General features: G+C 38.9%; 2 protein-coding genes across 35 annotated transcripts in view; both read left to right on the forward strand.

Annotated features, from left to right (window-relative positions):
• Positions 1-25,450, forward strand: LOC118274136 (cuticle protein 18.6-like). 34 transcript variants are annotated; one of them, XM_050707732.1, is made up of 7 exons: positions 1-159; positions 257-709; positions 4,594-4,740; positions 7,444-7,563; positions 14,802-14,921; positions 18,561-18,707; positions 25,283-25,450. In XM_050707732.1, exons 1-7 carry the CDS (start codon positions 19-21, stop codon positions 25,373-25,375), a joined length of 1,221 nt encoding a protein of 406 aa, XP_050563689.1. In that variant the 5' UTR covers positions 1-18; the 3' UTR covers positions 25,376-25,450. The 34 variants fall into 34 exon arrangements, with proteins under 34 accessions (XP_050563689.1, XP_050563691.1, XP_050563694.1 ...); XM_050707734.1 differs by having other exon boundaries at positions 18,561-18,680; XM_050707737.1 differs by having other exon boundaries at positions 18,681-18,707.
• The window catches only part of LOC118274137 (cuticle protein 18.6-like), a 6,372-nt gene continuing 5,135 nt past the window's right edge, over positions 24,620-25,856 (forward strand). The window contains exons 1-2 of the mRNA XM_035591527.2: positions 24,620-24,770; positions 24,857-25,309. Coding sequence (XP_035447420.2) covers positions 24,759-24,770; positions 24,857-25,309 — 465 coding nt within the window. The 5' untranslated portion in view covers positions 24,620-24,758. The remainder of the gene's footprint in view (positions 24,771-24,856; positions 25,310-25,856) is intronic.

The following is a 25,856-nucleotide window of genomic DNA, read 5'->3' on the forward strand; positions in this document are numbered from 1 at the left end:
TAACGAACGCCCCAGGGCATGTCACATGTCGCGTGTCACCAGCAATATGCTCGTACTGAAGGCGTTCATGTCAGTATAAAAAGTGCACCAGTTCACATATTGGCACAGTCAAGTATTGTACTCCAATATAACAACACCAATCTAACAATGGTTGCCAAAGTAAGTTACAATACTGAAAAGCAAAATGCTAATAAATATGGTTCGAAAAATAGGCACATTAACTTTGATTACTAAAAAATTATTTACCTCGTTACAGTTCGTCATCGTCCTGTCCCTCGCCGTGGCGGCTTACGCCGTGCCCCTTGTCCCCGTCAGCAAGGTGGTGTACGCCGAGCCTGAGGCGCCCGCTCACTACGAGTTCTCATACTCCGTGCACGATGACCACAGCGGTGACGTGAAGCAGCAGCAGGAGGCTCGTCAAGGCGACGCCGTCCACGGCTCGTACTCTCTCGTGCAGCCCGACGGTGTGCACCGCATCGTCGAGTACACCGCCGACAAGGAGCACGGATTCAACGCCAACGTGCGCTACGAGGGCACCCCCGTCCAAGCTGCACCCGCCAAGATCGCCTACGCCGCCCCCGTAGCCAAGGTCGCCTACGCCGCTCCCGTTGCCAAAGTAGCCTACGCCCCAGCCGCAGTCTCTTACTCCCACGCTCCAGTCTACGCCGCCCCCGTCGCCAAGGTCGCCTACGCCGCCCCTGTCGCCAAGGTCGCCTACGCTGCTCCCGTAGCGCACGTCACTTACTCTTCTCCTGCTATCTCCTACCACCACTAAACCAAAATTGTGATAATTGTTGACATGAATAGGTATTATTAAATTATTATTTATTGACCTGATATTCTCGTTTATTTTCTTTGTCCTCTTCACAACCAGATTTGGTATATTTTTTATTGGATTATTAATTAAGTTTCATAGTCTCTGCCTACCCACATGGGAGGTAGGCGTGAGGTCATGTATGTTTGTAATTATGTAAGAAATAATGTGTTAGTTAATATATTGTTGTTAAGTATTTTACTTTTTGAGTTCAAATGCCGTAGGGTCTGTAATAGGCCTAGAGACTGTAAATAAACTCCCACAAAATTGGCTTAATTAAAATAATTGTAAGCAATATTTGATCGAAAACTTAGACACTGCGTAAGTAGGTCCCAATCGGGAAAGGTCTCAGGTTTAAAAAATCTTGCAGTGTAGTCACCGCACTCGTGAGTCGCAACCACTGCATCAACGATTCTTCTTGGGATAAAATATGTGCGATACATTTATGGGTAGTTCTTCAGAGACAAAATTTTCGATGTCTATGGGAATATTTTTGAAACCAACTAACAAAACGGCATGTAATATTTTTTTTAGTATAGTTTGACTATATCAGTTACTAGGTCAAATAATATTTTTTAAATAATTGCAGTCTAGGTACAAAATATTATTTTTTAAAGCTTGTTCTTCTGATTCATATGGTGTGTCCGTTTGCCATTTTCCGGAACAAAGTAGTCGATTTCGCCTTTTCCCTTTGATACTTCAATATAAATTATAATTACATCGAAAGGAGATGAGTTGTCCTCTTCAAAAAAAAATATGCATTCGTTATAACTATGTTAGTATGATTATAAATAAATAAATAAGAAGTGTCCGGCGTATAATACTGATTAATATGGCGTTAGCTGCGAATGCCCATACTTGGTCGGGTATTAATAATGAGAGTCTGGCTTCCTGTGCGGAGGGAAACCAGGCGTGCAACGGATAAGCTAGGAGGCGGACATGCCGCTGGTTGGCTTAGATCCAGGTGTTACTAAGGTAAACATCTGATTCATCTGTGTTTGGTTTACATGGCATCCTGATTACAATTCCTATTTTATAAAATTTACTTTACAGTTTTAAAACTTCAATCTATGTTTCGTGTGAAGCTTTTTGGTTATACATTTGTGTAGAAAAATGACACGAATGAAGTCTGTATATACGATGAGTTATGCATGATTGTAAGCAAAATCCTGATTCTTCTGTGCCTGATTCGTATGGTCAAAACCATATATGAATCATAAAATAAATTATTGATTCTTCTGTACATTTTTTTACTAGTCTTATTTTTAAATTAACTTAGCTATAAAGGTTATAGTTATAATTTAAAAAATTTTTTTGAGGAATGTAATGAATATGAGTCTGAAATTGCTAATCCGCCCTGAGCAAGCGTGATGATGAATGCTCGTGACTTCTCTGTGCGAAAGTACTCGAAAATGGTATGCTAAAAAGAAATTAAAAGAACGTGAAATTAAAATAAATACAGAGCTCATTTACATACAATTTTCAATTGTTCAACAGATTCATCTGTAACAATTTCTGATTCATCTGGGCAGAAAATATTCGAACGTCGATATCTCGAAAACTATTTTTTAAAAACGAGTCCCTCATTCGAATATACATTATTTGGTATACCTATTTTCATATGAACACGTGTTACAGATCTTAAAGTGGAATTAAATTTTAGCCATATGAATCAGTCGAAGAATCGAATTTCGAAGAACTACCCTTATCTATTTTCGTTAAAATTAATTAATTTCTATATGAATTTGGCAAATTTTCATGTAAACTCAATAAATACACGACGTATTACAGTGAAACTTGATTAAGTGGGATCTGGATAAGGGCGAAACCTCTACAACGGAACTCATACAGAGATCCCAAGACATTGACACTGAATTACCTCTATTAGTGGGAAAAAACAATCCTCTTTATGCGGGATTTGTTCTTTCGATTTATCATCGTAGTTACCTCAATAACTGAGATAACATCATTTTGTTTGTTAACTTACTTATTCTTATTCTTAATTTCGTAAGTAATTGTGAATCTCAATGACCTTCAGTTTTAGTTTTCCTTTACTATCATATGGATATTTATTTGGAAAATGACAAAACGAAAGCTAAAATCTTTATCAGTACGTGAAAAACTGAAATTAATATCCGTTTATGAAAGTGGGAAGATACGAGTATGCGATGAAGTTTGTGTAGAATTGAAATACTTTGTAAAATAATCCAAAATAAAAATAAAACTCACTTATAATGTGCGAACAACATAATGTTTTACTTATGACTCGTAACTCTGTATCTGAAATAACCTGTATTCTCACCTACATATATTAAGGGAACCCTCCGTAAAAGAGACAAATATTTATTTATATCTGGCTATCTGAGACACTGGGTTACTGGAATAACTCTTTAAGTGATACCAATTTACAGGTCCCTTGATGTCTCACTTAACACGGTTTCATTGTATATTAGGACAGTGAACTTTAGAATAGAAAGAAAATAATTACTGATGCCAAAACGTTCCGATCAATTTGTCAAAAATAAATAGCTTTTAATATAAAAAACACCTTATGGCGAAATCTCCTAACTTTACTCTTCATTATTACGCATCACTTTTAACCCGTCCTGCGGTGGAACGCAGATTTACACGAGACACAATGTATTTTCTATTGTTGTCTTATATACGGGCATACGAGAGGTTAAGAAAGTTTATACGAAAAATATAAATGGATAGACATTGAATGAGTTTAGATGACCATGACCATGACCTGTATTCGTGCATATAAATATGATACTTTCATACTCCACGTGGAACGTTGAACCTTAAAGATAAGGTAGTGAATGTATCAAATAAGAAAATTTTAGAAAATCTTTACCATCTAAAAGCCCGTGACAACCCAGTCATAAAGTCTACTCTTGGAAGGCGAGTCATTGTATTGAGAATTAATATTATTTGTTGTAGAATTGAAACTAAACTTAAATTTACAAAAAAAATGTAAACATAACTTAAAATTGAACGAGAACTAGGTAGGTACTGAAAAAACCTATATAGACTAAAGACACAAAATAGAAACAAAGAAATTACATCAGCACCAAATAATGAGTTCTAATTATTTATTTTATACTTTTCCTATCCTATCACGTACCTACTAGAATGGTAGCGGCAGGTGGTTGGTTTACATCGTGAAGCTCGGGTTAGCAATGCACCATGTCGACCTTCACCTCTCAATCAACGCAAGGAATGCCGCGGGCAAGCCGTGTGTCACCTACAAGACCTAGAGGCAACAATTCTGTATAAAACTGTAGCATATCACAGACATTGTCACAGTCTTCTACTGACACCTAAATCAGCAACACAACAAAATGGTCGCCAAAGTAAGTTGTCTAAAATAACACATTAATGATATAAATTGAAACACATACGATAAGTTTAATTAACAAAACGTAATTAGCGAAATTTAAGTCACAAATTAATCAATTTTACAATTTCAGTTCGTCATCGTCCTGTCCCTCGCCGTGGCGGCTTACGCCGTGCCCCTTGTCCCCGTCAGCAAGGTGGTGTACGCCGAGCCTGAGGCGCCCGCTCACTACGAGTTCTCATACTCCGTGCACGATGACCACAGCGGTGACGTGAAGCAGCAGCAGGAGGCTCGTCAAGGCGACGCCGTCCACGGCTCGTACTCTCTCGTGCAGCCCGACGGTGTGCACCGCATCGTCGAGTACACCGCCGACAAGGAGCACGGATTCAACGCCAACGTGCGCTACGAGGGCACCCCCGTCCAAGCTGCACCCGCCAAGATCGCCTACGCCGCCCCCGTAGCCAAGGTCGCCTACGCCGCTCCCGTTGCCAAAGTAGCCTACGCCCCAGCCGCAGTCTCTTACTCCCACGCTCCAGTCTACGCCGCCCCCGTCGCCAAGGTCGCCTACGCCGCCCCTGTCGCCAAGGTCGCCTACTCTGCTCCCGTAGCTCACGTTACCTACTCTTCTCCCGCCGTCTCTTACTACCACTAAACCAGAATTGTGATATTTGTTGAAATGAATAGGTATTATTAAATTATTATTTATTGACCTGATATTCTCGTTTATTTTCTTTGTCCTCTTCACAACCAGATTTTGTGAATTATATTTCATACAAAGGTATACATAGACTCTGCCTACCTACATGGGAGGTAGGGGTGAGGTTATGTATGTATATATAATTATGTAAGCAATATTTGATCGAAAACTTAGACACTGCGTAAGTAGGTCCCAATCGGGAATATAACCTGAGAACTCTTGCAGCATAGTCAACGCACTCGTGAGTCACAACCACTGCATCAACGATACTTCCGGATAAAATATGTGTGTTTCATTATTTTTTTTCATGAAATTTAATATTTTTTTTAATTTATTTATTAATTTTTTTTTAAACGTTGCCCCACACTAGGATTTTGTCCTGTATGGTGTGTGCGTTTACAAACATATAAGTTCACATGCACATGACACCCAAACCCGAAACAATAATTTGTGGATCACTCAAAGAGTTGCTACACGCGACACGTTGCACGGCAGCCCAGCCACCGCGCCAACTGTGCAGTCAATTCATGTACACTCACTAAATACGCTATGTATTACAGTGAACCTTAATTAAGTGGGACCTGGATAAGTGAGAAACCTCTACAACTGGAACTCATACTGAGGTCCCAACACATTGGCATTGAATTAGCTCTATTAGTGGGAAAAAACAACCCTTCTTTATCAGGGATTCGTTCTTTCGATTTATCATCATAACTACCTCTATAACTGAGACAGCAAATGAATTTTAATTGCATAAATCTCAATAACTGAGATAACATCATTTTGTTTGTTAACTTACGGTACTGATTCTTATTCTAAATTGTGTAAGTAATTGTGAATCTCAATGACCTTCAGTTTTAGTTTTCCTTTACTATCATATGGATATTTATTTGAAAAATGACAAAACGAAAGCTAAAATCTTTATCAGTACATGAAAAACAGAAGTTAATATCCATTTATGAAAGTGGGAAGATATGAGTATGCGATGAAGATTGTGTAGAATTGAATACTTTGTAAAATAATCCAAAATAAAAATAAAACTCACTTATAATGTGCGAACAACATAATGTTTTACTTAAGACTCGTAACTCTGTATCTGAAATAACCTGTATTCTCACCTATATTAAGGGAACCCTCCGTAAAAGAGACAAATATTTATTTATATCTGTGTTATCTGAGACACTAGGTTAGTGGAATAAGTGATATCACTTTACAGGTCCCTTGATGTCTCACTTAACAAGGTTTAATTACATATTAGGACAGTAAACGTTAGAATAGAGAGCAAATAAGTCCTGATGCAAAAACGTTTGATCAATTTGTCAACAATAAATAGCTTTCAATATAAAAAAGACCTTAATGGCAAAATCTCCTAACTTTACTCTTCATTATTACGCATCACTTTTAACCCGTCCTGCGCTGGAACGCAGATTTACACGAGACACAATGTATTTTCTATTGTTGTCTTATATACGGCATACGAGAGGTTAAGAAAGTTTTTACAAAATATATGAATGGATAGACATTGAATGAGTATAGACGACCATGACCATGACCTGTATTCGTACATATGAACATGATACTTTTACCTTGCGGAAATTTGAACCTTAAGAACAAGGTACTGAATGTATAAAATAAGAAAATTTTAGAAAATCTTTACTATCTAAAAGCCCGTGACAACCCAGTCATAAAGTCTACTCTTGGACGGCGAGTCATTGTATTGAGAAGAAATATTATTTGTTGACGAATTGAAACTAAACTTAAATTTTAAAAAAATAATGTAAACATAACTTAAAATTGAACGAGAACTAGGTAGGTACTGAAAAATCCTATATAGACTAAAGACACAAAATAGAAACAAAGAAATTACATCAGCACCAAATAATGAGTTCTAATTATTTATTTTATACTTTCCCTATCCTATCACGTACTAAAATGGTAGAGGCAGGTGGTTGGTTTACATCGTGAAGCTCGGGTTAGTAATGCGGCATGTCGACCTTCACCTCGCAATCAACGCAAGGAATGCCGCGGGCAAACCGTGTGTCACCTACAAGACCTAGAGGCAACAATTCTGTATAAAACTGTAGCATATCACAGACATTGTCACAGTCTTCTACTGACACCTAAATCAGCAACAACAAACTGTGAAAATGGTCGCCAAAGTAAGTTCTCTAAAATAACACATTTATGAAACTAGTTGACATAATACAATATATTTACTTGAAGTTTAATTAACAAAACGTAATTGGCGAAATCGAAGTCATAAATTAATCAATTTTACAATTTCAGTTCGTCATCGTCCTGTCCCTCGCCGTGGCGGCTTACGCCGTGCCCCTTGTCCCCGTCAGCAAGGTGGTGTACGCCGAGCCTGAGGCGCCCGCTCACTACGAGTTCTCATACTCCGTGCACGATGACCACAGCGGTGACGTGAAGCAGCAGCAGGAGGCTCGTCAAGGCGACGCCGTCCACGGCTCGTACTCTCTCGTGCAGCCCGACGGTGTGCACCGCATCGTCGAGTACACCGCCGACAAGGAGCACGGATTCAACGCCAACGTGCGCTACGAGGGCACCCCCGTCCAAGCTGCACCCGCCAAGATCGCCTACGCCGCCCCCGTAGCCAAGGTCGCCTACGCCGCTCCCGTTGCCAAAGTAGCCTACGCCCCAGCCGCAGTCTCTTACTCCCACGCTCCAGTCTACGCCGCCCCTGTCGCCAAGGTCGCCTACTCTGCTCCCGTAGCTCACGTTACCTACTCTTCTCCCGCCGTCTCATACTACCACTAAACCAATATTGTGATATTTGTTTAAATGAATAGGTATTATTAAATTATTATTTATTGACCTGATATTTTCGTTTATTTTCTTTGTCCTCTTCACAACCAGATTTTGTGAATTATATTTCATACAAGGAGGTGATTGAATTATTAATTATGTTCCATAGACTCTGCCTACCTACATGGGAGGTAGGGGTGAGGTTATGTATGTATATATAATTATGTAAGCAATATTTGATCGAAAACTTAGACACTGCGTAAGTAGGTCCCAATCGGGAAAGGTCTCAGGTTTAAAAAATCTTGCAGTGTAGTCACCGCACTCGTGAGTCGCAACCACTGCATCAACGATTCTTCCGGATAAAATATGTGTGATTCATGTTTTTTTTCATGAAATTTAATATTTATTTTTATTTATTTATTTTGTTTTTTTTAACGTTACACTAGGATTTTATCCTGTATGGTGGGTGCGTTTACAAACATACAAGTTCACATGCACGTGACACCCAAACCCGAAACAATAATTTATGGATCACACAAATAGTTGCTCCATGCGACACCTTGCACGGCAGCCAGTTGCCCAGCCACCGCGCCAACCGTGCAGTCAATTCCTATATGAACTTAGCAAATTTTCATGTAAACTCACAAAATACGCTATGTATTACAATGAACCTTAATTATGTGGGACCTAGATAAGTGCGAAACCTCTACAAATGGAATTCATACTGAGGTCCCATCACATTGGAACTGAATTAGCTCTATTAGTGGGAAAAAACAACCCTTCTTTATCAGGGATTCGTTCTTTCGATTTATCATCATAACTACCTCTATAACTGAGACAGCAAATGAATTTTAATTGCATAAATCTCAATAACTGAGATAACATCATTTTGTTTAAGTAATTTTGAACCTATTGAGGTCATTGAACCTTCAGTCTTAGTGTTGCTTCACTATCATATGGATATTTATTTGGAAAATGACAAAACGATAGCTAAAATCTTTAGTGAAAACAGTACGTGAAAAACTGAAATTAATATCCGTTTACGAAAGTGGGTGATGGCACGCGATGAAGTCTGTGTCGAATTTAACGTGCTAAAATACCTATATAGTTTGTAAAATAATTCAAAATAAAGATAAAACTAATTTATATAATGTACACACAACACAATGTTTCATTTAAGACCTCTGTATCTAAAATAACCTGTATTCTCACCTATATTAAGGAACCCTCTGTAAATGAGAAAAATATTTATTTATATCTGGCTATCTGAGACACTGGGTTACTGGAATAACTTTTTAAGTGATGCCAATTTACAGGTCCCTTGATGTTTCACTTAAATATGGTTTTACTGTATATTAGGACAGTGAACATTAGAATAGAAAGAAAATAAGTCCTGATGCCAGAACGTTTCGATCAATTTTTAAATAATAGCTTGCAATATAAAAAATACTTTATAACAAAATCTCATAACTTTACGGTTTATTATTGCGTATTACTTTTCCTAAGAAAGTTTATATAAAAAATATGAATGGATAGACATTGAATGAGTTTAGACGACCAAGACCATGACCTGTATTCGTACATATAAATATGATACTTTTACCACGTGGAAATTTGAACCTTAAAGACAAGGTAGTGAATGTATCAATAGAAGAAATCTTTGAAGAAATCTTTACTATCTGCAACACCCCGTGACAACCCTAGTTATGCAAAAACCTTCTTATTCCTCTACGTTTCCCAGGTTTACCAGGGAACTCTACTCTTGGCAGGTGAGTGAGAGATGACTGTTTCCATAGTTTAGTTTACGAAAAAAAAATAAGTTAATAAGATTATGAAGAAATTTTAATATCATTTGTTGAAGAAATGAAACGAAGCTTAAAATTGATCGGAACTAGATACTGGAATAAAATTATATAGGCTAAACACATAAACAACGAAATTGCATCAGCACCAAATAATTCAATGACTTCTAATTATTTATTTCACACTTATCCTATCCTATCACGTACTAGAATACTAGGCAGGTGGTTGGTTTACATCGTGAAGCTCGGGTTAGCAATGCGGCATGTCGACCTTCACCTCGCAATCTACGCAAGGAATGCCATATTTTCGTTTATTTTCTTTCTCCTCTTTACAATCACTAGTACTTACAAGTAATCACACAAAGGCGATACGATACTCATCTAACGCAACGTCAACGTCACGCCTTTTATCCTCGAAGGGGTAGGCAGAGGTGCACATTACGGTACTATGCCGCTGTACAATGTACAATCACTTTTCACCATTTATGTTATAAGTCCCATGTAAAATAGGTGGTGAGCCTATTGCCATATACTGGACACAATTCCAGACTCCGTGCTACTACTGAGATATTTTTGAAAAGCCGAAAAAAGCCCAATAATACTTTGCTCGACCCGGGAATCGAACCCGAGACCTCTTATGTGGCAGTTGCACTTGCGACCACTCGACTAACGAGGCAGCTACTCATAAATTTTTCAATATACAAGAAAATGACAATGACATATTGGAAGCAAGTATAACAGCTCACACATAGGACCCACTTAGTTGTAAGTCAAATTTCCGTGGTGCTTGGCGACTGGGCTTCTCCCAGTTGTGCAGTCTTTTTTTGTGCCTTAAGGCTTAAGTCATTCTGTCTTCTGCATTAAATTCACCGAGGGAAGTGGAAACTATCGTTTTCTTTTTCTTCTCCTCTAAGACAATCATTCATGTTCCTCGGACGGGCTGGACTTTAGTGTTCCGGTGTTTTAATGATTGTATCTACTGTAGACCTTGGCTTACAGGAGTTGCAGCGGTATGGGAGGTTGTGGCGGGCTTGTCCAAAAAAAAAACAAGACACGTTATAATCGGACACGTAAACCTGGCAACTTCGTGTTCTCTTTCTGAATTACAATGCCAATGTAATGAAACTGTCTTTAATCACAATATTGTATGTAAACAAAAATAAAAGACAATAAAAGTAAACTTATCTCAAATATTACAAGTTTAACATAAATAACGTAGTTAGGACGTTTTATTTTGTCGTGGTCTGGGTGCGTTTACAAACATAACTCAAACTCAAAATATTGATTTGCATGTTAAGGTATTGTAATACCTTCTTAATTTAAATATTATGTACAGCTTATCGGCCTTTTTCAGGCGCTGCAAATTTGCAAATACAAATTCCTAAAAATGTATACATCACACTTCAACTCCCAACTAGACCAAACCTATAGCATCGAAAGCTTATTCATCCTACAACTAAAATATGACAAAATCGTGTTAGTTACATGAAGTTACATCACATAAGACTCTAGTAATGGCTTGATCAACTTTTGCGATGTTTGGTAATCATTATTACCGGAAATGACCGCTTTCAGGATTGCAATGCAAGCATGAGATTATTCTATTAACGACATACACTCTTTTTAACACCTAATGTCTTATTAATTATGTTTCATAGTCTCTGCCAATGGACCACCGACATCGTCAGGGTGGCGGGGAGCCAGTGGATGCAGCTTGTCGTTCTATGTGGAGGACTAAGGGGAGGCCTTTGTTCAACAAAGTGGACATCTCTCGGCTGATGATAATGATGATGATGATAGTCTCTGCCTACCCCCATGGGAGATAGGCGTGAGATTATGTATGTATGTAATTACGTAATAATTATTATCGAAAATCTTAGACGCTGCGTAAGTAGGTCCCAATCTATTCTATACATATAATAAAATCGTAGAAAAGTGCTGTCTGTACATTGAAAATAAAAATAAAAAAAATAGCAGGGGTTATTGTTATGTCGATGTCGAACCCAAAAATGTAATTAACTTTTTTTTTGTCTGTTTGTCTGTTTGTCTGTTTGTCTGTTTGTCTGTTTGTCTGTTCGTCTGTGCGCGCTAATCTCAGAAACGGCTGATCCGAGTTGGATGCGGTTTTCACGAATATATTGTGGTATGCTTCAATTTACATTTAGTGTTTGTTTCATGTCAATCGGTTCATAAATAAAAAAGTTATGTCAAATTAAAGAATCACGTCGAACACTATTCTATGCTTATACCATTAATCTCCGCAACTATTTGACGGATTTGGTTGAAATTTGGTACAGATATAATTTAGAACCTAGGAAAGGACATAGGATAGTTTTTATTTCAAAAAGCTGTTCCTATACTCCGTAGATAGATGGCGTTGATCGCGCAATGGTGTCATTACAATTGTTCAGTTCATGTTATTGTTTTAATTCATTGGAAATTTGTTTTTTACAAAATAGTAAAAAGCAATGAAAAATATAATATAATACAACTTTTAGTACAAAGAAAACGCTCTAACGGAGTATAGATAATTCTATGTCGATCGTTACACGACTTCAGTTCATGTTATTGTTTTAATTCATCGAAAAAAAGTAAATAAATAGTAAAAAGGTATGGAAAAAATAATATCAATATAATAAAACATTTAGTACAAAGAAAATGCTCTAACGGAGTATAGATAATTCTATGTCGATCGTTACACGACTTCGGTTCATGTTATTGTTTTAATTCATCGAAAAAAAGTAAATAAATAGTAAAAAGGTATGAAAAAAATAATATCAATATAATTAAACTTTTAGTACAAAGAAAATGCCCGAACGGAGTATAAATAAATAATTCAAGTTGTCTTTATCCTCGATAGATGGCGTTGGGATCGAAATAGATCGCGCTATGGTTTCGTTACATTCATTTGGTTGGGTATCGGCCGAGCGCTTCGGTACTATCGTAGAAAAAGTGTATTATCAGTCGTATGATTATTTGTCTGTAGTGGTCCTGCTGTTTCGTATATTCTAATTTGGTTTCGTTGTATTTGTCAATTAATAAGTTTATTTGTTTGGTTTTCCTGGTTTTCTGGTTAAAATATTTAACGTAGGTTTAGTTTGATATCGATTATTAGTAGTTACTGTAGTTAGTTTTTTTAATAAAATTGTAAGTCTAATTTATAAATTAATTAGATTAGATTTAAGTCGTTTCTTTTAAATTATTTAGTTTAAGCTTGGTTATTATAGCATAGAGGATAGGTTGTAATATAATTTATTTTTTAATTGTTATAAATTCGTAATTCGTAGCTTTCTTTAGTTTTAAGTTAGTTTTCATCTTAAGTTCGGAAAGATTATATTTCTTTAGTTTAAGTCCGTTTTTAAACTATTTTTTCAATGCCCTAAGTGAGTATACATCTATTAAATTCAAACGCAGAGCTCATTATGTTGATTTTTGAAGAGTTCCCTGGAATATCTTCCACATCTCATTTTCGAAGAGATCCCGCGAGATCGGGAACTATGTGGTTAAAACCAAAAATTTGCCGGAAGTCACTATTCCACGCGAACGAAGTCGCGGGCAAAAGCTAGTCGTGAATATAATTTGAGAAATCTTGCTCCGTAGTCATAGTCATCTGTCACGACCACTACATCATCGATAGTTCCTAGGATAAATGTGTGATACATTTATGTCTTTTCGTTACGTATCGTTAGAACTATCCATAGTTACTGACTGTCAACCACCTCGTTCCAACTCCTGCTCCGTGCCGGGGCCTCGGTCCCTATATGACGATCTAGACCCTCATTCTCGGTCGTAGTCTTTTAAGTATCGTTTAAAAGTTACGATTTCATCTTCCGAACGTTATACCGGTAAACATATGTCTCTCATAACGTGCACAAGCTAAACCCATTTACCACACAACAGTCATCGCGTCTTCAACTTACAGCTACAACTTTAGTGCCATATTGTGTCATATAGCTCATATAGTGTCATATTAACTATGAACATATAATTGTTGTTGTTGTTCTAACGATACTTGCCACTTTTTTCATCATAAAATGCCCAAAAATGTATGAAACCTTTTTGAAAATATATAATGATCTCCTTTTAAAAGCTTTCAATATAAAAAAACTTTATAGAAAAATCGCTTAACTTTAAGATTTATTATTACGTATAACTTTTACTAAGAAAATTCATACAAAAGATATCAATAGTATAGACATTGAATGAATTTAGACGACCAAGACAATGACTTGTATATATGAACAAGATACTTTTACCTTGTGGAAATTCGAACCTTAAAGACAAGGTAGTGAATGTATCAAGGAAAATTTTCAAAGAAATCTTTGCTATCTGCCCATGACAACCCAATGTCCCATAAACAGAGCCATAATCCAGTTATGCATCAACCTCCTCGCGTAAACTCTTTTTTTGGCAGCCGAGTGGGAGATTATAGTTTCCATTAATAGTTTAATTTAGTAATAAAAATAAAGTAAATAAGATTGAGAAGATAGTTTAATATTATTTGTTGAAGAAATGAAACGAGGCTTAATTTAAAAAATACTATTTTAGATGAAAATAACTTAAAATTAATCGGAAACTAGGTACTGAAAAGGAGCTATATAGGGTAAGGACAGGTAGAATACAAATAAAGAAATTGCATCAGCACCAAATAATTCAACGAATTCTAATTATTTATTTCACACTTATCCTATCCTATCACGTACTAAAATACTAGGCAGGTGGTTGGTTTACATCGTGAAGCTCGGGTTAGCAATGCGGCATGTCGACCTTCACCTCGCAATCAACGCAAGGAATGCCGCGGGCAAACCGTGTGTCACCTACAAGACCTAGAGGCAACAATTCTGTATAAAACTGTAGCATATCACAGACATTGTCACAGTCTTCTACTGACACCTAAATCAGCAACAACAAACTGTGAAAATGGTCGCCAAAGTAAGTTATCTAAAATAACACATTTATGATACAAGTTGAAACATTTACTTGAAGTTTAATTAACAAAACGTAATTGGCGAAATTGATGTCATAAATTAATTAATTTTACAATTTCAGTTCGTCATCGTCCTGTCCCTCGCCGTGGCGGCTTACGCCGTGCCCCTTGTCCCCGTCAGCAAGGTGGTGTACGCCGAGCCTGAGGCGCCCGCTCACTACGAGTTCTCATACTCCGTGCACGATGACCACAGCGGTGACGTGAAGCAGCAGCAGGAGGCTCGTCAAGGCGACGCCGTCCACGGCTCGTACTCTCTCGTGCAGCCCGACGGTGTGCACCGCATCGTCGAGTACACCGCCGACAAGGAGCACGGATTCAACGCCAACGTGCGCTACGAGGGCACCCCCGTCCAAGCTGCACCCGCCAAGATCGCCTACGCCGCCCCCGTAGCCAAGGTCGCCTACGCCGCTCCCGTTGCCAAAGTAGCCTACGCCCCAGCCGCAGTCTCTTACTCCCACGCTCCAGTCTACGCCGCCCCCGTCGCCAAGGTCGCCTACGCCGCCCCTGTCGCCAAGGTCGCCTACTCTGCTCCCGTAGCTCACGTTACCTACTCTTCCCCCGCCGTCTCTTACTACCACTAGACTACCTTTAGAGACTGATGTATTTATTGAAATGAATAGGTACTAATAAATTATTATTGAACGTTACGATATACTTTTTATTATTGTTCTTCCCTGTTGACATTTGAGTGCTGAGCATTTTTGGTTTTGTTTATGTCTGGTATTGCCTCACCCCGTGTTATTAATTACTCAATGAAAAGTTGTATTAGCAATAAAAGTCGTGTTGCGGACGGCCTAGTGGGTTACCGACTTACCGGGCTCCATCTCGAAGCAGCAGTGGGAACGGGTGGATTTTACTCAGTAAGAATCTGATAGTCTCTCTTGCCCCATTCATCCAAAGCTGAAGGTCATTGGATGATAATACTGCTAAAAAATCATTTTAATATTAATTTACATAAAGACGTATTTTATGTTAAAAGGAAAAAATGCTACTATAATAACCTTTTTCATAATAAGCATTGTGAGACATACTAGTTTCGAGTGACTAGTAATTAGTAGAGCTTATCTCTATTAATAATACGTGATTTTTAGTTGATATGATTTTGTGTTTGTGTTTACTCCACCTAAAGAACTCTGTTGTTCACATCGTGATGCAATGTATATGTAGTAGCATTTTATCCGGAGTTGCGGACTATAAGGCGGATTTACCGCGGCTCCGGCTCAAAAAGCAGGAGTAGGAACGGGGTGGTTTTTAGTCAATAAGATCTCACTGACACTCCCTTTCGCCTCGCCGAAGGACGGAGAAGATATTAAATGATTTTCTCCCATAAAAAAGTGTAGCATTTTATATTCTTAGTAGGACCGAGGCAAAAAGAACGAGAGCCCAACCGTCTGTCGCAAATAGGATCTTCTTTAACAGCTAACTGTGTGCAACACTCTCGGTTACTTAATAAAAGAGATAAAGTTGAAAATTACGCAACATGCATTATTAGTAATTTAAGTATAAAATATATATCGTCACGTCTTTTATCCCTGAAGGGGTAGGGCAAAGGTGCACATTACGGCATGTACCCACTTTTCACAATTTATAAGTTCCATATAATAGGGGATGAGTCTATTGCCATATACCGAGCACTCCGTGGTACTATTAGAAAGACTTTTTCGAAAAACTGAAATAACCCAGTAATACTAGCCCGACGCAGGCGAAGCCGACACCCATTACCACTCATAGTCGCACTTGCGACCACTCGACCAGTGAGGCAATCAATAATTTCTTAACAAAAATTGGATGATCTTTATAAAAATAGAAGTTACATACTGAAATACTGAATCTGATAAACCTGTATTTTTTTATGAAATGCGATTTCATAACTCATTATGTTTTTTTTTACATTACTAAACATGTTTTGAAACTCGCTCGAGTTTAGGCTCATTAGTCCACAGACAATCGGACATATTAAAGGAGATTGTCCAAAGCTGGCTATTTTTGAACAGGCTGCTCAACAAAAATGTAATTTACCAATAATTTTATTTATATTTTAGTAAATGTCTGATGCTAATAACTTTGTACAAATTAGCACTATAAAAAAGTCGATTTTTATTGGTATTTGTTATGATAAGACCAAGTCTTTGTAGTAGTTGGCTTTGAATTTGACTTTAGTGCTGCCAATCTGCTGTCAATCTGTTGTGCTTTTCGTCAAAATGACAGATATTATTCGCTTTGTTCTTTTGCATTGTGAGTGTTGCAACTGCAGTTTATTGCGTGGGAAAATACAAAGTAGACACATTAGTCGGAAAACATATTTTGTATATATATTATATGAAAATAACACTGAAGGCAGGACAGCCATAAAACAATATTGCTGCAACTGCATGGTGGGTCGTAGAACAGTAGGTGCTGTGCACATATTATAATGACTATTATTTGGTTTTTGAGCTGGGCAAGGTACCAGAAAATTATTAATCCACCTGCCGAGTTCCTTGACCATATTTTAATTACATATAAATCGGATTAATAATGCATTTTAATAGAAAAAAATGTTTTATTTCATGCATAACCAGTTTCAATAAAATGTAAAAAAATATCTAAATATAAATCTTGATACAAATCTAAGTCTGTATTTTCATTCTTACTGATATGAACTAATAAATCAAACATATATTTTTAGCTGAAGTGCTTGTTCAAAAATAGCCAGTCCCATACAAGTTGGTCAATTAAGTAATGTAGTGAAAAATTGTACACTAATATTAAAAAGAGGAAAGGGGAATTTTTGTGTTGAATAGATAATTGTTTTACCATTAGAAAGTTTACTTTTCGGAGAGTAAAGTAGGAAACATTTTTCTTATATTTCTACAGAATTAAGTCGATTTTTTTTATTAATTGTGAAGTACAAGACAGAAAGCTAGAAAGTACTTTTATAAGAATATGCTGCGCAAAGTGACGCGTGTTCGATTCCCACACGGAACAACAGGAGAATTTAAAATTATAGTGTGAAATAATAAAAAAAAAACAATTCAGAGATTTTATTATTTAAAAATCACATCTGCTTGTGTGTACTAAGTACATAAATGTATAATACAATTAAAACGTATTTGGCGCATTCGGGCTATTGATATCATTACAAGATTTATATGAAACAAAAAGTTAAAATAATCAGGAGGTCTACGCTAATTCAAAGAAAAACGAAGTTTCGTCCGAAACATCGCAGATTTCCTACTACAATTCCATTTATTGCGAACCTTTGTGAAGAAGAATGAACGAATGAAATGAAGATATATAAATAGGTTTTGATTTGAAATTAAAAATAAATCTTTATTTTAAGTAATTTTATTGGTAAATTAATAAAACCTACGGTCGAAGATTATGATATTGACAAAATAAAGATATATGTAATTAGATATTATAAAGTTTTCATATCATATATCAATGCAGAAACTTTATGAAGTTTATAAAAGAATGGTGCTGCATACATACCTGATGATAATGGTGTCTTTATTAATAAATTACGATCACGTTCGACCAAAAGACTTCGACAGGTGGTTAAATTGTTGTCATGCGTGAAGTTCGGCTCAGCAATGCAGCGTATCGACCTTCACCTCTCAATCACAGTGACCAACGCCGCGGGCGCACCGTGTGTCTCTAGACTTACAGGCGACGCACCCGTATAAAACAGTAGCAAGCACCCACATTGTCACAGTCGACTACTGACATTCAAAACAGTAACACACTTTTGCAAAAATGGTTGCCAAAGTAAGTTACTTTAGTAAATAAAAAGGCAACAAAAATGTTCATACAATACCTAGTACTGAAATTTATTAATGTACTAATTTAATTTATTTTTATTACAGTTCGTCATCGTCCTGTCCCTCGCCGTGGCGGCTTACGCCGTGCCCCTTGTCCCCGTCAGCAAGGTGGTGTACGCCGAGCCTGAGGCGCCCGCTCACTACGAGTTCTCATACTCCGTGCACGATGACCACAGCGGTGACGTGAAGCAGCAGCAGGAGGCTCGTCAAGGCGACGCCGTCCACGGCTCGTACTCTCTCGTGCAGCCCGACGGTGTGCACCGCATCGTCGAGTACACCGCCGACAAGGAGCACGGATTCAACGCCAACGTGCGCTACGAGGGCACCCCCGTCCAAGCTGCACCCGCCAAGATCGCCTACGCCGCTCCCGTTGCCAAGATCGCCTACGCCGCTCCCGTTGCCAAAGTAGCCTACGCCCCAGCCGCAGTCTCTTACTCCCACGCTCCAGTCTACGCCGCCCCCGTCGCCAAGGTCGCCTACGCCGCCCCTGTCGCCAAGGTCGCCTACTCTGCTCCCGTAGCTCACGTTACCTACTCTTCTCCCGCCATCTCTTACCACCACTAGAACCTATTGTTATTGTTAATAAGACAACTGTTGCGCTTATAGATTAATTTAAAAACGTCATTAAATTATTATATTATCAATTATTATGTTGTATTTCTTTCATATTTACGACACTCTAAACTAAGTTTTTTAATAGACATTGACATGACAAATACAAACAATACATGTCACAATTCGATTCCTTACTGCATCGCTGGTAATGGTTGGTTTAAGTTACTGATCATGATACTAGTTCTATCTTCGGGTCAAAAATAAACAATGTGTATTCTTCGTGTGAGCACAGCTGAAGCCACTTCTCGAACATCCAATAGAGGATTCAATGAACAATAATTACGTTGAAACTAAGTCTTGCAAATCATTATAATAATTAACACAGATAATATTTATCGACTGCCTCGTAGGACTCGTAGGCTGAAAAGCCACGAGAATAACTAATAGAGTAAGACGTCTCGGATTCAAAATTGATTTCCAAAAATTTTCAGAACCTATGCATAACACCGGCACCGATTCTAAAATTGTGTCCAATGTATAGCAATAAGCACGCTCTTCATACATGTGAGTATATTGTTGTTAACGATACGATAAACAGGTATAACGTCAATATACGTACGTACTTTCTTAACTGTTCACCTTCTCTTCTTGACCTTATCCTTGTCTCGTGTTCTGCTGACAATTTCTCCTACCATGACCTTATCTTCCTTTCCTACAAACTCTCTCCTCCTAAATTTAAACCTAAAACTCTCCTTCAGCGCAATTTTGGTGGCATGGACCACGACAGGCTTCGTGAGGATGCCGGCAGCATTGACTGGTCTGAGCTCCTTGCTGCTGAGGGAATTGATGACAAAATCAAGGTGTTTAGCAAAAAACTCAATGAATTGTATGACGTTCATGCCCCAATCCGACCTGTAAAAATGAAGCATGTACCAGCGCCGTGGCTGACAGACGAGATCAGAGTTGCGATTCGCAGAAAGGCAGCAGCGAAAGCCAAATTTAAACGTCAACCGAATCCATTGAACCGTAATGAGTACATTGCAGCTCGTAATCGGAGCAACAGGATGTGTAGGGATGCTCAACGCCGCCATATTCATGAGTCCGTAGAAAATGGTAACCCAGCCAAGGTTTGGGCATTTCTAAGGTCGATGGGAGTTGGCAAACAGCGTCAAACTCCTATCACCAACAATCTAGATATCGAATCCTTAAATAAACACTTCTCCTCTTCACCCTATATTAATGGGTCTATAAAGTCTAAGACTTTACACTATCTTTCTTCTCTTCCCTCTCCCGACTACTCACCATTCTTCTTTAGTCAAGTCACAGCTTGTGATGTTAGAAAGAGCATTGTATCCATCAGTTCCAATGCAGTAGGGAGTGACAGTGTCAGCCGTAAGATGATACTCCCTGTCCTGGACGAGATCCTTCCTGTCATCTGCCATATCCTTAACTATTCCTTATCCAGTTGCGTTTTTCCTTCTGCATGGAAGGAGGCGCAAATCACACCACTACCCAAAAAGCAAATCCTGAATCCTTTTCCGACTATCGTCCAATTTCTATTTTACCTTTCCTTTCCAAAGTCCTTGAACGTCTAATCTATAACCAGCTTAGTGCTTTCCTTACCAAACACCGTCTCCTTAATCCTTACCAATCCGGGTTTCGTCCGGGACATAGTACCACTACGGCTCTAGTCCACATCACCGACGACATACGATCCGGTATTGAAAACGGTAATTTAACTCTCCTCACCTTGCTAGATTTCAGCAACGCCTTCAATACCGTCGATTTCGACATACTGCTTGGAATATTGAGCTCTCTCAACATATCTCCAACTGTGATTGATTTCTTTCGTAGTTACCTGTGTGGCCGCCGGCAAAATGTTGCCGTTGAGGGTTCATACTCTTCCTGGTCTGATACGGCTGCTGGCGTACCACAGGGGGCGTTCTTTCTCCTTTACTCTTCGCAATTTTTATAAATTCTATCTCTAATGAACTTCTCTCTTCCTACCACCTGTATGCCGACGACCTGCAAATTTACTCACAAGCACCTCCTGATGAATTTTCCGAAGCAGTCAAGATGGTTAACACTGACTTGGCTCGTATATCTGAATGGAGTACGGCCTACGGCCTAAAGGTGAATCCCACGAAGACCCAGGTCATTGTTGTCGGTAGCCCTCGTTTACGATGCAAGATTGCGTGGACACAGATGCCACCCATAGTTTTCGACGGTACTACAATACCTTACAGTGATACTGTAAAGGACTTGGGTATTATTTTGGATCAAGACTTTTCCTGGGGACCTCAACTAGGACAAGTCAGTTGAAAAATGTTTGCATCTGCGAAGTCTATGTGCAGACTTCGTAACTTTCTTCCAACTGCTACTAAAATTGCGCTAGCTCAATCACTTCTCCTTCCCATTCTCGATTATGCCGATGTCAGCTATCCGGATCTTACCGAAGCGCAGTTAGATAAACTTGAGCGACTCCAAAATTTTAGTATAAGGTTCATATTTGGATTACGCAAATATGACCACATTTCCGAATATCGCACGAAACTCAAGTGGCTGCCGATTCGCCTTCGCCGGAATACTCATATCTTATCTCTTCTATACAATATACTGTTCAATCCTGCTACCCCCCATTACCTCAAGGAACGTTTCAGGTTCTGTCATGACACACATTCTAGACCAGTACGGTCATCGGAGAGACTCAAGCTTGAGATGCCTCAACATGAAAGCAGAGCCTTTGACCAATCTTTTACGGTTCGAGCCGTGCGGCTGTGGAATGCGCTACCGCTTTTGGTGAGGCAGGCACAGTCGCTCGCTTCGTTTAAGGTGCTCGTGAAGGATCACTATCTTTCAAAGCTGTAACACAGCGTCATTATTTCCTTCAGTCGCAGTCGTTTTCTTTCTGCTGTCACATCTTCTTGTCATTTGTAACATAATTATTATTTCTTGTGTATATATGTTTGTATGTATGTATGTATGTATGTATGTTTGTATGTATGTATGTATGTATGTATGTATGTATGTATGTATGTATATGTATGTATTTGTGTATGTATGTAATTGTATATTCATATATTTAAGTTGTAAGTACACCCAGAACCACCTCCATTAACATTCACCATCTCCGTCCACCCAAAGGTTGCCTGGAAGAGATCGCTGTAAGCGATAAGGCCGCCTTTGTACCCTACCATCCACTTAGCGCTATTTATATTTATTTGTCTGAATTGTAAAAGGTGTACAATAAAGTTTATATTATTATTATTATGTATATTCTTTACATAATCACGGGACCACAGGGTCCCGGACCTTTGGAAGGCGTACGAGGGGCCGAAGCCAACTCGCAGAGGCCCGTTGAACAATTTTAATCTAAATGTAAGGGGACATCAGCCGGTGATTATCCCTGTATGCACTATGGAAGTACACCAAAGGACAATCCCCGGTTGATGCAGGACTATTGTGAGATATGGTAAAAGGAAATGATAGGGATATGGGTGTGGGTGGCTGTGGAATAGTTAACCGGTTAACTATGGGGACTATGGCCCCTGCCCCTGACCAATATTGAAAAATACGGATAAACAGGCAGGGGGTGACTCGCAAACTCAATAGTGGGCCCCTGGAAACGGCCGCTAGCATGTAGCGACAAGGGAAGCAACATCCGTTGAGCTGCTTGAGGAAGGGAGGCATCCCACGGCTATCAGAGCAATCCCGGAAGTACGGTCAAGACCCCTACCAGCATCTTACTGGGATACGTCCTTCCCCCAAGTGGAGCTGAAGGCAACTCCACTCTTGCGAATCTCCACTCAAACCAGCCGATTAAGGCAAGAGTGAGGTAGGAGAGGCCACTCCGGATAGTCACGAGTACCAACCGGAGTTAAAAAGTAGGGCCTCTCCCGGGAGTTAGGTCCGTGAGGTCGCCACTGCCCAACAGCTCGCCACAAGCTGCCTTGCGGACTTATTATTATTATTATTACGTAATATAATACAGACTCGACTTAGCGTCGTGTAAAAAAGTCGAGTCAAGTGAAATAGTGGAAATACGTATGTGTCAAAGTAAGTGAAATATGCATGCCAGGATCGAATCATTTGGTACCTACCCTATGAATAAATTGCTCAAGATCAAGTATGATTCAGCGTTACTAAAAAGGTGTGATAATAATGAATATCACACAAAGATAATAATAACACATTTTCTTGTATTACTCATAATATTAACTCTTAGTTAACAAAAGGATATATACTTATCGTTGCATCATTGACAGATGTAGGTATGCTTTTATCAAAAATAATGCCGCTTTCTGGGCAGTTTTTATTGTTTCCAAGCAAAATGGCATTTTTTTGTATTTATAGGCCGTCGTCAAATGACCTTGGATTAACTTAATATTTATTTTATTTTTATGATTGACCACACTACCACACTACCAACATCCAAATCCAGTATTATATCGTCATGTCGTTAACCCCCTAGGAGGTATGCAGAGTTGCACATTACGGCACTTAATGCCACTGTACAATGTACACCCACTTTTCACCATTTATGTTGTAAGTCCCATGTAATAAGGGGTGAACCTATTGCCATATACTGGGCAATACATACTCCATGCAACTACTGAGAAAATTTCGAAAAACCGAAAAAAGCGCAGCGATACCTACTGGTCCCAACCGGGGAAGTGAACCCGAGACCGCTTGCCCGACAGTCACACTTGTGACCACCCGACTAACAAGGCATGCATGAAAACCGCTAATAATCTCATATTTAACATACCTAGTTAAAAAATGTGTGTTTTACTATAGTCGTGACGTAAAAAATATGATGCGTGAAATGGTTACTTCATATTTTTCTAACTTACATTACAGTAAGGATCTGAAAAGATGGATTTCTGTGCAAATGTATTATATTTATTTCTATTTGTATCAGTTAACACAAACGCCGTGCGAGACTCAATGAGCAAGCAATCAATCCTCTTTGCTACACTTGGGAATCGACAGCGACACTGCTTCTCGACAAGGACTCTAATTACCATTTATCTAATGAGGTCATTATTGCTGTTAATTCATTTGGCGAGGATTTCCTTATCGAACAGTACCTAACCGACACAAATATACTGCAAAATTGACACATTACGAGTAATTTTCATAAATGTACCAATAAACCAATAAATACAAAGGTCGTGAACTTGACTCAAAACAACTTTTTTGCGGAAATATTACATAAAACAACGTAAAGTCAAGGAGCTTAATTATCTTGCTATAATTTTTAAGTACATAGTAAAAGTAACTGAACGCGAATGTTGATGATGTAATATAAACACAACAGAAATCAGTTGTCTTTGTCACGTGTCTGTTGATTATTATCAGTACAGAGGTATTGCATGGTATATACAATAGTATATATAGATTCTTTATTACACACCAGTATGTACTATTATATTTAAGGTACCATGTACCTAAAACACGCTAATATACGCTTAGTTAGAGTGATGCAATCTCTTACAGTAAGTAGTTACTCTTCGTGTTCATCCCTTCAACATGATCAAACTACCTTTTACGTTATATTTCGTATTTTAACCATAATCAAAAGCATGTACCAAATTAAGGTACTCAAGCACTCACCTAGTAGTTACCTCTGAATATAGCGTGTTGTAATCCATGTTATGAACTGGTCGAGTTCTTGCATCAGCCTATTCAAATTCGTTAGGTTTCAACTTTAGGTACAATACATTTTAAATCCAATGTAAATGAAAACCACTATTACATTAGTTAGACTAATTAAGGTGAGTGTGGAATGTTGCGGGTGGTGCTGATCAGTTGATTTTACAGCGCGTTGACCTTCACCTCTCAATCATTGTAGACGGTGCCGCGGGCGCGCCGTGTGTCACCAACATACAAGACCTAAAGCCGACACTCCGGTATAAAAACTGTAGCAGGTCATACATTATCACAGTCCTACACTTGTTCGCAAATCAGCAACAACATACCAAATCTACAAACATGGTCGCCAAAGTAAGTTGACGGATAAACCTGTGATTTAATCAAAATGGAGACTTTAATAAATCATGATATAATTACAACTTATTATCTTTTTGCAGTTCGTCATCGTCCTGTCCCTCGCCGTGGCGGCTTACGCCGTGCCCCTTGTCCCCGTCAGCAAGGTGGTGTACGCCGAGCCTGAGGCGCCCGCTCACTACGAGTTCTCATACTCCGTGCACGATGACCACAGCGGTGACGTGAAGCAGCAGCAGGAGGCTCGTCAAGGCGACGCCGTCCACGGCTCGTACTCTCTCGTGCAGCCCGACGGTGTGCACCGCATCGTCGAGTACACCGCCGACAAGGAGCACGGATTCAACGCCAACGTGCGCTACGAGGGCACCCCCGTCCAAGCTGCACCCGCCAAGATCGCCTACGCCGCTCCCGTTGCCAAGGTCGCCTACGCCGCTCCCGTTGCCAAAGTAGCCTACGCCCCAGCCGCAGTCTCTTACTCCCACGCTCCAGTCTACGCCGCCCCCGTCGCCAAGGTCGCCTACGCCGCCCCTGTCGCCAAGGTCGCCTACTCTGCTCCCGTAGCTCACGTTACCTACTCTTCTCCCGCCGTCTCTTACTACCACTAAATTATTAGATCCTGTTGTTACATAGATTGTTGTATTTATTGAAATGAATAGGCACTATTAAATTTTTCAATTATATTAACTTTATTTCATTTTTAAAATCATCACGAAATGTTACAAATTATTTATATCCGACATACATACGTCACGCCTTTTATCCCCGAAGGGGTTGACTAGGTGCACATTACGGCACGTAATGCCGCTATACAACGTACACCCGCTTTTCACCATTTGTGTTTTAAGTCCCATGTAATAGAGGGTGAGCCGAGTCAATAAGAAAAATAAATTAATTTGAGATATCAATAAGTAATAATAAATTACTTGTAATGTGATATTTAACACAAATATACATCATGTCGCTTTTGTTTTTTGTCTGAAGTAAAATGGCTTTACCCCGGTAATACAATAGTTTTACAAATTAATAAATGTTTAAAATAAAAACTTTGAAAGCGCATGTGAACTTATAGTACATTATAAAAACATC

Source organism: Spodoptera frugiperda, chromosome 3, assembly GCF_023101765.2.
Source record: "Spodoptera frugiperda isolate SF20-4 chromosome 3, AGI-APGP_CSIRO_Sfru_2.0, whole genome shotgun sequence".
NCBI classification, from domain to species: domain Eukaryota; kingdom Metazoa; phylum Arthropoda; class Insecta; order Lepidoptera; family Noctuidae; genus Spodoptera; species Spodoptera frugiperda.

Excerpts from the sequence above, each read along its gene's own strand:
- LOC118274136 (XM_050707732.1), top strand. The coding sequence starts at position 19 with ATGTCACATGTCGCGTGTCACCAGCAATATGCTCGTACTGAAGGCGTT. Across the intron at positions 160-256 it reads ATCTAACAATGGTTGCCAAA|TTCGTCATCGTCCTGTCCCT; the intron begins GTAAGTTACAAT and ends ACCTCGTTACAG. Across the intron at positions 14,922-18,560 it reads ACGCCGCCCCTGTCGCCAAG|ATCGCCTACGCCGCTCCCGT; the intron begins GTCGCCTACTCT and ends GCACCCGCCAAG.